The sequence below is a fragment of the Rousettus aegyptiacus genome, unplaced genomic scaffold (genome assembly GCF_014176215.1).
Source record: "Rousettus aegyptiacus isolate mRouAeg1 unplaced genomic scaffold, mRouAeg1.p scaffold_m13_p_10, whole genome shotgun sequence".
NCBI classification, from domain to species: Eukaryota; Metazoa; Chordata; class Mammalia; order Chiroptera; family Pteropodidae; genus Rousettus; species Rousettus aegyptiacus.
Genome location: NW_023416285.1, coordinates 47,582,601 through 47,595,743, shown reverse-complemented (window position 1 = coordinate 47,595,743; position 13,143 = coordinate 47,582,601). Strand labels below are relative to the sequence as shown.

The 13,143-nt window shown below is 40.8% G+C and overlaps 1 protein-coding gene across 4 annotated transcripts in view; it reads left to right on the top strand.

Annotated features, from left to right (window-relative positions):
* Positions 1-9,446, top strand: part of FRAS1 (Fraser extracellular matrix complex subunit 1) — a 404,163-nt gene extending 394,717 nt beyond the window's left edge. For 2 of the 4 annotated variants that reach the window (XM_016154420.2, XM_016154419.2), the window contains exons 71-74: positions 456-622; positions 3,097-3,302; positions 4,536-4,682; positions 5,791-9,446. In XM_016154420.2, the coding sequence (XP_016009906.2) occupies positions 456-622; positions 3,097-3,302; positions 4,536-4,682; positions 5,791-6,384 (1,114 nt within the window). In that variant the 3' untranslated portion in view covers positions 6,385-9,446. The remainder of the gene's footprint in view (positions 1-455; positions 623-3,096; positions 3,303-4,535; positions 4,683-5,790) is intronic. The other 2 variants (XM_036227812.1, XM_036227811.1) reach the window with 1 other exon arrangement.
* Positions 9,447-13,143: the final 3,697 nt, after the last annotated feature.

Genomic DNA, 13,143 nt, shown 5'->3' with positions numbered 1-13,143 from the left:
ATTCAAAAGACTGAGAAAGAAGGTCATTGGAGTAAGGGGGAGACAAGATGGCATTGTCTAGTAACATCTAGAAGAGTGGGACATAGGATGAGCAGTTTGGATCAGGCTGAGTGGCAGTCCCAGAGCATGCAGGTCTGGGAAGGAGGAGGCAGGGCCCCAAGGTGGCCAGCCCTTTAGCAATCGCAGTGACTTCGGGGACCTTCAGAATGAAAGCGCCAGGAAAAGCAATGAGTACTGAAGAATTCTAAAGATGAATTAGATTATTTTTGTTCAAAAGAGTTGATCAACCTCATAATGACCCAAACTAATTAAGTCCCACTCCTACACACATGTTTTATTCAGTAAATATTTATCACTGTTCGCAATTCTGAGACGGGTGGCAAGGGAAGGGCAGCTCAAATGACGTGTGCAAAGCTGACCCACTCTCAAAGGGCTCTTGCTTCTCCCACGTTTAGATTCCTGATACCCATTGCATTCCAGCAGACCAACCGCCCCGTACCAGTTGTATATTCGCTCAATACTGAATTTCAGCTCTGCAATAACGAAAAGGTGTTTCTGATGGACCCCAACACATCTGATATGTCACTGGCAGAAATGGATTACAAAGGAGCCTTCTCAAAAGGTGAGTTGTCTCCATCACCTTCAGAAAGTGACTCTGGCTGGATTTGAGAGTCTTTCGGATAAGCGCCCGGACTAGCATCTCTGCTCATCAGCTTTCAGTCAACTCTCCAGACACCCCTGGTGTGGGTTCCAGGGCAGCCAATGTTTAGGCAAGGAACTGTCCATATTCTTTCTCCACAGCGTTTCACAATTAAGATTACATACTAGGCACTGTATTGACTAGCGGTGCGGCACTATAAAAAGGCACTGGTCTGATTAGTAAGAAGACTGGTGTCTCCAACCAGATTCTAACACTTTGGATAAGCTGCTTTATCTCTAAGTCCCTCAGAGATGACACTATGACCCCCACTGCCAGCCAACCTCAAAGGTATGTCAAACATATATGTACATATGCTCTCCGTCATGCATTTTCTATTTAAAATGCTTCCTCTGCCCCCTCCCTGCCCCAAACGTGGTCTTCTTTCTAAAGGCCAGCTAGCTCTTTCTTCCCCTTTAGGTTGCTACTTCACTGCTAACCTCCTCAAAAAGGCTTTCCTTGACCACCCCAGACAACCTCGCATAGGCCTCCCTGTTTTTCACTTTCATAGAACACTATTCATTTATTATAGCACTTATATTTTTTAATATTATGTAATCTGTATTATATACTTCTTATTTATTGCCTATCTATCTCTGCCATTTGACTGTAATGTAAGTTCCATGAGAATGGAGATTGTGATCAAATGTCAGATTTCTACACCACACTGCCAGTGCCTAGGTTCTCAATAAATATTTGTTAAATGAATAAGTTATTTAATCATCTGCCTTCTTGTAATAACCCCTTCTTTTTCTTACTTTTAATTTTCTCCTCATATCTGAGTTTTTTTCTCATCCTAAAAACACATTCAAGTTTTGCCCATAACAGAAAAGCAAAAATCCCTCAATTCTTCTTCCTTCAAACTTCAGCCCATTTTCTCCTTTTCTTTTCGAGAAACTTCCTAAAGAAGTAGTGAGCATACACTGTCTTCATGGCCTTTCTTCACAATCACTCCTTCGTCTACCTGTTCCAGGCTGGGTTTGTCCCACTATGGCTCAGAAATCTCTCTTGTCAATGAGAGAGATTTTGGTGTCTGTGGATTTTGACTTTTTTCCCTCTATTTGCTTTCCTTTGTTCCAGCCTCACCCGACACCGTCTTGCCTCTCTGAGCACTTCTCACTCTCCTGTCCCGGGTTTCCATCCTCTGCCCTGTCTGCGTTGTTTTTCCCAGGTTCCATGATTAGCTCTTTCTGTTCTCACTTCAGTGCTACCTCTGGTCACCCCCATGGCTTGGCCCATCCTTTTACTCAGAATCTCCTATACTCCTACTATTCCACAGCTATTCTAGAAAAGTCGATCTTACTCTGATCTCACCTGAGTGTCATTTCCTTGTTTCACGTGCAATCTGAAACTGCCAGGCCTCTCCGAATGGGTGTCTTTCAGACATCTAGAGATGTCTAGAACTGAATTTATCTCCCTCTAAACATGCTTCTTTCATATGCACTGTCCCAGTGAGTGCCTCACCACATTTCAGGTGCCCCAGGCAAAAACCTCAAGGTTATCCTCCAGTTCTTCGCCTCCCACAGCCATCTGCCATTAAAAGAATGGTATCTGACTCCTAGACATTTCTTCAATCCTTCCCCTTGCCTCACAACTATATTTTAGATACCTGTTTTTCACTAGAGCATTAAAATAGCCCCTATCTGACCTTCTTGACTCTAGTTTCTTTGTCTTTCTTCCGTTCTCTGTTTTCTGAAGTCCAGCTATGTTGATATTATGCCCCTGCTTAAAACTTTCCAGTATTCCCTGTTAATTACATACTTAAGTCCAGAATCCACATCACCATTAGTCTATCTTCCCAAGAATCTCTCCTGCTAGAGCTTCTACATACCCTCCAACCCGGTCACACTGACTTGCCACATAGTAGATGTTCTGGACAAGTGTTTGGAGCCAGACGAATTTGTACTCAACTCCTGTCCTTCATGTCACAGATGTGAAAATTTAGACAAGTTATTTTAAATGGGAATTATAATTGAACCTATCTCTTGGGCTCTTGGGAGGATTAAATATGATAATGTAGGTGAAAAACTGTAAAATTGTCAGCACTACATGAGTTCTTACATGGGAAGGACTTAGTATAGTACCCAGCATATAATATGAGTCTGATAAGTGTTAGCTATTTTTAGCAATTGCTTGTCTTTTATTTCTGTCCTCTCACTCACCTTTGTATCTCCTGCACATAAGCTGTGCTTGGCACAGCTTAAATGCTTAGTTTTTCTTATTGACTAAAAGAAGCAATACGCGAATGAATGAGTATTTTAGGGGCACATGGATTCATAGAGCTCTTCATAAAGAAGTACTGTGACTCTAAGACAGTGTGTTAAATCCTTTCTACCACTGACATTTCTTTCTCTTTGATCTTAAAGTCTGACCTAATTAGTGCCTCTCACTCTTTCCAGGTCAAATCCTTTATGGTCGAGTACTTTGGAACCCAGAACAAAACCTTAATTCTGCTTACAAACTCCAGCTGGAGAAAGTCTATCTTTGTACCGGCAAGGATGGCTATGTGCCTTTCTTTGATCCCACTGGGACAATCTACAATGAAGGGCCACAGTATGGATGCATTCAGCCAAACAAACACCTAAAACACCGATTCCTGCTGCTGGTATGCTGTTAGTGTTAAAGAGCTGACACTTGCTTAGATTTTCTCAGCTATGAATTCTGGCGAAAGCAGATAGAACCCCTCTCGATGGTTTCTCTCTCTCTCCGCCTCCTATATATATTATAATATATAATATATATTATATATTATTTATATATATATAAATAATATATAATATATATTATATATTATTTATATATATATAAATAATATATAATATATATTTATTGGTTTTTTTGCTCTCTGATCAGCTAAATTTTAGTACATAATGCCAAATGTGATGGTTATGGTGAGTAAGAAGGACAAGCTATTATTAATGTCCCAGGAAAAAGAAAGTCTAGGCTACTGTTTCTCAAAATATGATCCAGAACCTTCTGAATATCCCCAATGCTCTTTGAGGGAAGCCACAAGATCCAGACTACTGCTACAGCAGTATGATGATGCTTGCCTTTTCACACTCATTTCCTCATGAGAGTAAAGTATATGAAAGGTTTAGTGATATGGTTTCAGAATGTACACTACAACTAATCTTTAAAAATACCACTTATCAAATTTTGATTTAGTATCAAAAAATATCTACAATTATCTGAAAAAGCTATTAAAACATCCCTGCCTTTTCTAACTACATAGCTTTGTGAGGCTAGATTTTCTTCATGTACTTCAGCCAAACAATATATCACAACTGAAGAAGAAGCTGTGAGAATCTAGTTCTTTTCCAAATTTGCAAAAAATGTAAAACAATGCTAGCTCTCTTTTGAGGAGGTGGGAGTGAATGTAGGTATTTTCTCTAAAAATATGTTACTTATGTTAATATGTGATAGATTTTTCATTTCCATTTTAACATGAATTAGCAAATAAGTATTTTTTTAGTTTTGTAATGTTAATTTTAATACAGTAAGTACTGATAGACATAAACCACATAAATAAAAGAATTTGGGGTCCTTACTTTTTTAAGCATATAAAGGTTCTGAGACTAAATAGCTTGAGAATTACTTTCCTAGGCTAGCTCACTGTTTGTTTTGAGATCATGGAAGCCACCAAGTGTCCACCCTTGAAGAGGGCATTGGGCGCCCAGAGGCAGCTGTCACCTTAAGGAGAGGGCTTCTGCAGTGCCTACTCTCTGACCCGACCCAAGGTGGGAGGGGAGAGTACCTTTCTCCTCCTAGTGACCACCACTTGCCAGTTCAGTTGCTCCAGCTTTCTAAATCTTGTGATTTTTTTTTTCTGAAATTCTAGGACCGCAGCCAACCAGAGGTAACTGATAAGTATTTCCGTGATGTACCCTTTGAGGCCTACTTTGCATCCGAGTTGCCTGACTTCCATGTGGTCAGCAGCATGCCAGGCGTGGATGGATTTACTTTGAAAGTGGATGCACTCTATAAGGTGAGTGTGGTGAGCAGAATAGACACACAGGACCAAGGCCACTTTAAAGGTCGCAAAAAACAGGACATCATCTCTGGACTGTCAGTTTCTTTTTATAGTATTCTTGCTGGCAGGTCATTTTTATTGTTGTTAAGCTTATCATTTACCCCATATTTTCACTATCTATCCCCAATACAACAACGAATAATAAAATTCTTTAATTTGCATATAGTTACTTGTCATTGTGTATACTGGGGTATAGACGATACTGAATTTGTCCTAAATTTTTCTATATTGCCTACTTTTTGGCTCTACATGGACCCAACTGATTTTTATAGGCATGTGGAAAGCATTTAACAAAATCATAAATACAATATAGCAATTTAGAATGGCAACAATTACTAGTATTCGTTAAGCAAAAATACTCTAAGTTTCAGTAATAAACAATGACTTCCAAGATCAAATTCCCCTTTTTTTCTGTCTCCAAATGGTAATCTATGACCTTAGATTTCGGAACTACCGTTATTCTTCAAGGTTAGTTCACAACCACTGAGAATTTTAATGGTGGCAGGTGACATGGAAATGAGTGGCAAATGATGTAACTGCTCAGGAGATGATCCAGGAAATGTTCAGATTTAGCAAATTTTCATCAAGTATCTGCTTATTAGCATAGAGTAGGTGTTTAGTGAATATTTGTTGAATGACTCTGTTTTAGTTAAAGTTTATCAATAAATAGTAAAATAACATAACAAACAATTGAAGGTCACCAGGAATAAATGTGATCATCATTACTACTATAACTTCATTGCTCTCAATGAAGACTGACAAGTCATAAGCACTTACTTAGCCAAAGAGGCTATAAAAGATAAATTCTTAGGGCAATTCTATACGCAGATAGGGAAAGAGAAAAGAATGTGAATAGCTGGACCAAGATCACCCTAATTTGGAAATAAAATGGAATCTATATATTTGATCCAATTCTCTAACAGTAGACGCCAACCATTGCCAATGCTTTTCTTGAAATCATTTATCTATCAAGGCTCGTGGTGGCAACTGTCTTCCCACGGCCTTTCTGTGGCCTGTGGGAAGTGCCTTGTTCAGTTTGTCTCCTGTTTTCCTCCCGCCGCAGGTGGAAGCAGGACACCAGTGGTATCTGCAGGTGATCTACGTCATTGGCCCTGACACCATCTCAGGGCCCCGGGTCCAGCGCTCTCTCACGGCCCCTCTGAGGCGCAACCGAAGGGACCTTGTGGACCCTAATGGTCAGCTGACGCTTGACGACTCCCTCATCTATGACAATGAAGGGGACCAGGTCAAGAATGGCACCAATATGAAGTCCCTGAATCTGGAGATGGAGGAGCCAGTTGTCGCCGCTTCTCTCTCCCAGACCGGGGCATCTATTGGCAGTGCTCTCGCTGCTATCATGCTCCTCCTTCTGGTGTTTCTGGTGGCTTGTTTCATCACAAGGAAGTGCCAGAAACAGAGGAAAAAAACACCCACAGAGGACATTTTGGAGGAATACCCTCTGAATACCAAGGCGGACGTGCCCAAGAGGAGCCCAGACAGAGTGGAGAAGAACGTGAACAGGCAGTACTGCACTGTGCGGAACGTCAACATTCTGAGTGACCCCGAGGGGGCCTACGCATTCAAAGGTGCTAAAGTGAAAAAGTTGAACCTGGAAGTCAGAGTTCACAACAATTTACAAGACGGAACGGAAGTTTAATGGAGGAGACCCATGTGTATTTTTTTCTAAAATCACTTTTATAAAACGGGGGAAAATACTGGTATTTTTATAATCTTGCAAATTGAAAAGGGAAAACTATAGCTCTGAGCGGTGGAAGGCACACATCACATGCATCAACTCACAACTGAGCTACCTCATTAAACAAAGAAACACTGAGGGCCCCAGAGTATTTGAATAGTTCCTTGCATGAATCCCTTTAATAATCTCAGTGGCTGCAATTGCTCCTTCTGCAAGGCCAGTCTTAGAGGGCATGTGCTGGAGTATTAGGACAGGAGTTAGACAATTAGGTTAGCTGATGGAGTTCAGAGGATTGGGGAATGTACAGTGGCAGATCTCAGACAGAGAGAATGGGGTTCAGGGCCTTTGGTTTCCTCCCCCACCTCCAGCTTTCTTCTACTTGGGCATTTCCTGGGCCTCCGGGCTGCATAGTTCAAATTGCTGACACCCAGATTCCATTCAAAATTCTGCTAATCAGCACAACAGTTGTGTTTGCTCACTGTACCCACTTGGCAGCCTGTGCTCCATGGCCTCTAATTGTACTTTACATTTCCAGAGCCCTTCTCACCTGTGGGCTCAAAGTGCTCTAGACCAGAACATGTCACAATTTGTGGGAGAAACCTCGGGTCTCTTCTGTCAGACATCAGACATCAGGCATGAACCTCCTTAGGGCAGGGGGAAACTGAAACCTGGGGATCCGGAGCAGCCCAGCAAGCACCTCAGAGCACATTCCTGACACACTGCATCCTAGGCCCAGGGAGATGTGCTTGTGCCTGATGACTTCATGCTGCACCAAGGACATGTCGAGACATCCTCTCTGTTGAAAAATGCTACAAAACAAGATCAATGCAGCGTGACCTTTTTATTCTGTATTGTCACGGATGCTTAAAATAACCTATCACACTTCCTGCTACCCCAAGCTTTACCCAGTCTGATAATAGACAAATCCATGTACTTTGCTAGCCATGGGGTTTTTATTTTGTTAGAACTTCAGGAAAGTAAGTGATTCATTTGAATAAAGCAAATTAGGAGAAAGTCTAGGCCAGCATGAAATCAGTTAATAGATGCCTGCTAACGCTCACAGCAGATAAAGGCACCATTCCTGGTACTCTATTTCAGGGATTTCTCTTTTGGGGGTTTCTTTTCTGGTAGCTCAGGCACATATTAGCACATGACAAGGCCATAAACACGTGGCTTTTAAATGATTTAGTGTTCAAATGGTAGCTTCTTGACAATTTTGCACATAGTATGCACACAGCTTGCTTTTGTATTTTTGTTTCCTGCCTTATTGGCAAAAACATAAGCATGTTTGTCATGTTTTGAATTGGAAGCACAATTCCATTATTTAGGAATAAAAGACACGTTCTCTTCCTGATGCATGGCACACTAGAATCACTGAGCGAATAACAGAGCTTTCATGTTGTATAATAGTTGTGTTAGAATGACCTAAGCTCTTTGAGAACATTCCAAACTGGCAACACGTTGGTACTAAACACTAGAAAGAATGAACTGTGAAAAGTTTTAGGCATCTCTACCAGACTCCAAACTCCTTGAGAGTAGGACCTGTGTGAGATGTGCCTTTGATTATTCAGAAGTGCCTTGAACATAACAAGCACTCCAGAAATATTTGTTGAGTGAACAAATGACTGGTGTCATGGCTGAGTGTTAGAGGAGTAAATTTAGTAAGGAGAGGTGAGAGAGTATGGCAATATTGCAAGGGCAAGTTGAGAAAAATAAACACTGTCTTTTCTGGATTATGAAATAACTCTTTTCTTTGGAACAAAGAACACCACTAACATAGGCATAACTGGCAGTGATAAAGTTCCCAGGAAAGGATGAACTGGAGGAGCCCAGAACTGAAACTCCTGACTGGTTAAGTGCTACTTGAGACCAGCTCAGGCAGTTTGGGGCAGAAGTTCTGTATCAGCCTAACGAACATTGATGTCTCATGGCTGGAGAGCTCACTAGCTGGGCACAGAATCTTTTCCAGAACAACCTAATAGGTTAATGCTAATTCTACAAGGAAAGGAAGCCAATCATTTATGAAGCAACTTTTGGTATGGCCCATTATTTATAACTGTTCCTAGTGCCAGAATGCTTATACATTAAACAGCACCTTTCCATTTGCTCAGATATTCTTACAAATCCCTTTCATCACTACAAAATAGGGCACACACATGGGAAGAGCACAGGTGGCAGAAGGAAGCTCATGTGGGAAGAAACGGAGATTGAGCTCTCCAAGTGCTCCTAGCAGCCTCCATGTAGAAGTTCAGGCATGAGAAGGGCAGCTTCCTATGAGGCCCTTGAGATGGTGAACTATCTGTTGGAAAGGAAAGCCCTGGGAATATTCCTGCTTCCCTTCCTCTCCGCCCTAACCACTACATATACTTCATTGAATGTGGTACTTCTCTAGTGGAGACGCACTTATTACATAGGAAGTGTTGAGATAGAAAGTTGAGATTGACTCCTTTGATACAGAATTTTTCATTTTGTTTGTTTTATACTTCACATTAGGGATCAGATAATTCAGTGAGTGATGTGGGATAATACTGCAGTCAAAACTCTGTTTTCAGTTTCTCTGACTTGCTCATTAATGCCTTGTGTGTGTTTTACTAAACTTTTATATCATGCCTTTAGGTGAGAAGGTAAAAGCCCCTCACGGTTTGCTATTTGCTATCACGAGCTGGCTGTGAAGGTCGAAAGAAAGAAAAATCTGCACCAGTTTTCTGCCTCGCTGCCCTTTTATTGTCCCCCAGGCCTCCTGGGGGATGCCTGCAGATTCTTATTGGTGGATGGGAAATAATGTCGAAATGTGTTTGCAGTTTTATGACATTCAGTCTATCCTATAGGAATTTTATTATTCTTGTATACTACACACCTGCTCAGACTGAGTAAAACATTTGTGGTGCTGTCAACCTGATTTCTTGACTCTCAAATGATTTTTGTATTTCCAATACAAATTTGTGTGTTATGGATTTCTGATTTCTTCAATGGCATATGCCACTATATAAATTTGTGTTAATAAATGACGGTCTGGAGGTGGGTTTTTTGTTTTGTTTTGTTTTGTTTTTGCTACATTCTTTTCAGATTATTCATCTCATTAACTTAAGACATTGCCAATGAGATGGCAAAATCATTACAAACTTTGAGGCAGCTTTTTGGAGACAACTCCTCTGAAGGTATTGAATTTCAGACACATATTAATAGTGGTAAGAGCAAGATAAGGAATAAATTACATGTTTCCAGATCATCATAGCTCTCTCTCTCTCTCTCTCTTTTTTTTTTTTTTTTTTTTTTTTTTTTTTGGTGGCAATCAGTTGAACCCCAGGACAAAGAGAAATAATTAAAATCTCCATGTGCAATACAATAAGATGATTATTCACACTATATTTATTTTCATCAAGCATTCTCAGGATAGTTGATCTAGTGCGAGAATGGCTGTGTCCTTTTATGCACACACAAAAATTAAAGTGTCCATAACACCCTGGAGATAACCAAAGCAACAAATAAGAGTTTATTGGCTTGTAGAGGGAAAAATGGCAGTCAGAGTAAGACTGAGCCCAGGCTATCTCAGTACTCTGCAAACCTGTGTGCATTTATGTGCCTTTTCCCTCTGTAGAGTTGGTTTATATATAGTCTCTATGTATAATATGTATATTGCCAAGAATGGTGACCAGCAGGGCTTTGTTGGTACCTTTTCATGATACATTTGCAAACTCAGCAAGACTTGAGAAAGCATGTTTTCATAAAATTTGGGGAAAGGACACCACAACAAAGCTTGGAATTTCCTTAGACAGCACCAGGGACTTAACAAAAGCTGCACTTCCTCACAGTTTCCTGTGGTTGTTCCTTGCCTCACAGCGTGCTCTAAGCCCTGAAACACATTTCTCAGTGGGCCCGTGGAGAAGCAGTATCAGACACCAGTCTATGAATCGTTTGAATTAGCTATGAAAATGTTCCCTGAGACCTGAAATTTCATAGCCATAACATTTAGGAAACTTGGGAGTAAATGGCCGAAAATTCATCCTCATTTAGATTTTTTCAATATCTCACACACTAGGATTTTAAAGAAATTCGGGGAGCAAGAGAAGATTATATTGAGAACATCTCAATGGGTTCAACCTCATTTAATTGTTGATTTTGTAGGTCAAAAATAGTCCAATATCAGTAGTGTTATATGGCTTAACCTAATATTAAGGTGCCAGTAAATGTCAACAAAAGAAATATGCAGCCTGTAGAAAGCCCTAATAAGAATTTACTTGAGCCACATTTTGAGGACATGCTGAGAAGCAAGATCTCCATGGGCTGAGAAAATGCTCCTGAGAGAGACAGTTCTACAGGGTTTTAAAAATACATTTAGCATCAAAGGAAAAATGTAAAGAAGGTTACATGCCATCTATTGGTGGTAGATTAGGGAGGCGGAAGACAAAGCAGGGAAATCTCTAGAATTGGATAAAGTGGAAAATGGAGAGATATATATTTCTTTTACATTGGTGGACACAGGATAGTTAACCTTTAACAATTACAGCAAATAGAGATGGTAGTGGACAAGAATACAATGACGAGGAGTTTGGAGTCTTCGTGCTTTGTTGCCAGTGGGTCTGTTTCTGAAGTCTCTGAAAGAAAAATACTCTGACATTCTAAAGGTATATTATCCTAGGTGTATAAGAACAATAGACAGAGAGCTCACTTATGGTACAGATTAACCTTTTACTAAGGAAGCTATAGGCCTGGAATGTGACTACCCTCCATGACCTGCCCAGTTAGGAGTTAGTGTTCAAATCATCCTGTGAGGTTATTTTAGGTCACTGGGCTGGTCAAGCCTGCATGCCACCCCCTGAGCTTGTCAGGTCTGCGTAGACCCCTTTTTATTTACGTCATGATGTGTAATAGAGATTTTGTCCCCAAATGAGCCTGAGAGAACTCTAACTAGGAGCCCTTTAGAATAGTGTACTGAGAGGCTAGTAAAATTCCGGGGACAATATTAAGAAATGTATTGGTCACATGTGGCAAGCAAGAGCAAATGACTCCTTCATGTTCTCTAACTCATTTAATCCTCACGACAACCCTATGAGAAATTTCTAGGTTACTGTCCTGGATAATTTTCTTTGAAAGTTCCATATGAATCCCAGGATTTCAAATTGTCTATGAACAGAAATCAGCATCTCACCAGACATGGAACCTGCCGGTGGCTTGATCTTAGACTTTCCAGCCTCCAGAACGGAGAGAAACCTCCTGTTTATAGGCTACCCAGTCTGTGGCAGTCTTTTAGGGCAGTGAGAACAGACTCAGATACTGCTCTTCCCTATTTCTGTGTCAGGCTGTTCCCAGCCTTCTTGGTTGTTCTCTAATTTGGCCTCTGAACAAATCCTGGAATTTTCTTCGCCCAAGAGTGTCGCCTGCTTCTCTTTAGGAAACGGTACCTGTCACATTCTCACTTTCATCTTTTGTTTTTGCCCTTGAACCTCCGTTATGCAGTCCTGCACCTTCTGCTACATCTGAAGAACCCAATGATGTGAAAGGCAAAACACAGAACTGTAAAATCTGACCTGAAATAGGATATAACCACCGCAATTGTCCAAGTCCACTTCTAATCTCACTTTTGAATTCCGAATGGCAGACTCTATATTCTCCCTATAGGATTTTAATTTCCTTGTCTCTGATTCATTTTTTTAATGGAAACTGCAGAACTATCTTTTTAGAAGATGGATCAGATCACCATGACAGTCTCCCTCAAAACTTTTAATAATTCCAAATTACTGCTAACTTATGCCCAAATACCTGAAACACGTTATTCAAAATTCAGCCTCGCCCAAAGGTGAGGCAACATGAGGGCTGAGGCCAGTGCTGACTGAGTCCCAGTTATGACAGTTTTTACTTATGTGGCCCTGGGTAAATCACTTTACCTTTCTAAGCCGCCACCGCAAATTCTAATAAAAATAGCACCTCTCATAGTTGCCTTGAAGATAAAAGTGGTAATGGAATCAATCACCCACTTCAATGACTGATACCCAATAGATGGGAGCTTTCCTTACCTTCTAGTCCATCCTTCAAAACGTAACTGCTCATAATTCCCTCAGTACAAGTAGGGCTTTAACTTTTAGCCTCCTTCCTTCCTTTTGTTGTTCCAAATGCATATAATGCTTTTCCACCTTATTATCTCCTGGGGTCTTTGATTCTAACCCTTATACTAGAGAGCCAATAAGCTTAGCAGAGGGACTAAAAAAACTACCTGGGTTCAAAAATCTAGCCCCGCCATTTACTCCCAGTGTCACTGTTTAAATTACTTAATCTCTGTGTCTTGTTTCTTTATAAAATGGAGATAATAATAGTATCTATCTAATAGGGTTGTTGTAAGATTTAAATTAGTGCATATCTGTAAAGAATTTAGAACAGTGCCTGGCACAAAGTAAATGTTATAGGCTGCTAATTAGTGTTAGCTGTTCGCCATCTGTACCAGGCCGTAAGCTTTTTTGGGAGCGAGGACTATCTATCTTTGAATTCACAGTGCCTAGAACAAAAAAGTGTTGCAATGAATCTGGAGAACTTAATGTAATTGAAGAAGTTAATACTGAGGAAATGGGTTTCAATAAGAGGTTGGCGGTAGACCTGGCAGAAAAGTTTAGCGACCCCGAGGATGGAGGGCTGGGTGCGTTTGTGTGCAGAATTTGCGCCTCAGAGGCCGATGGGCGCGGCTTCCCTCTCCCCTTCTCCCTGGCCTCCGGGGGCGGTCAGGTGGAG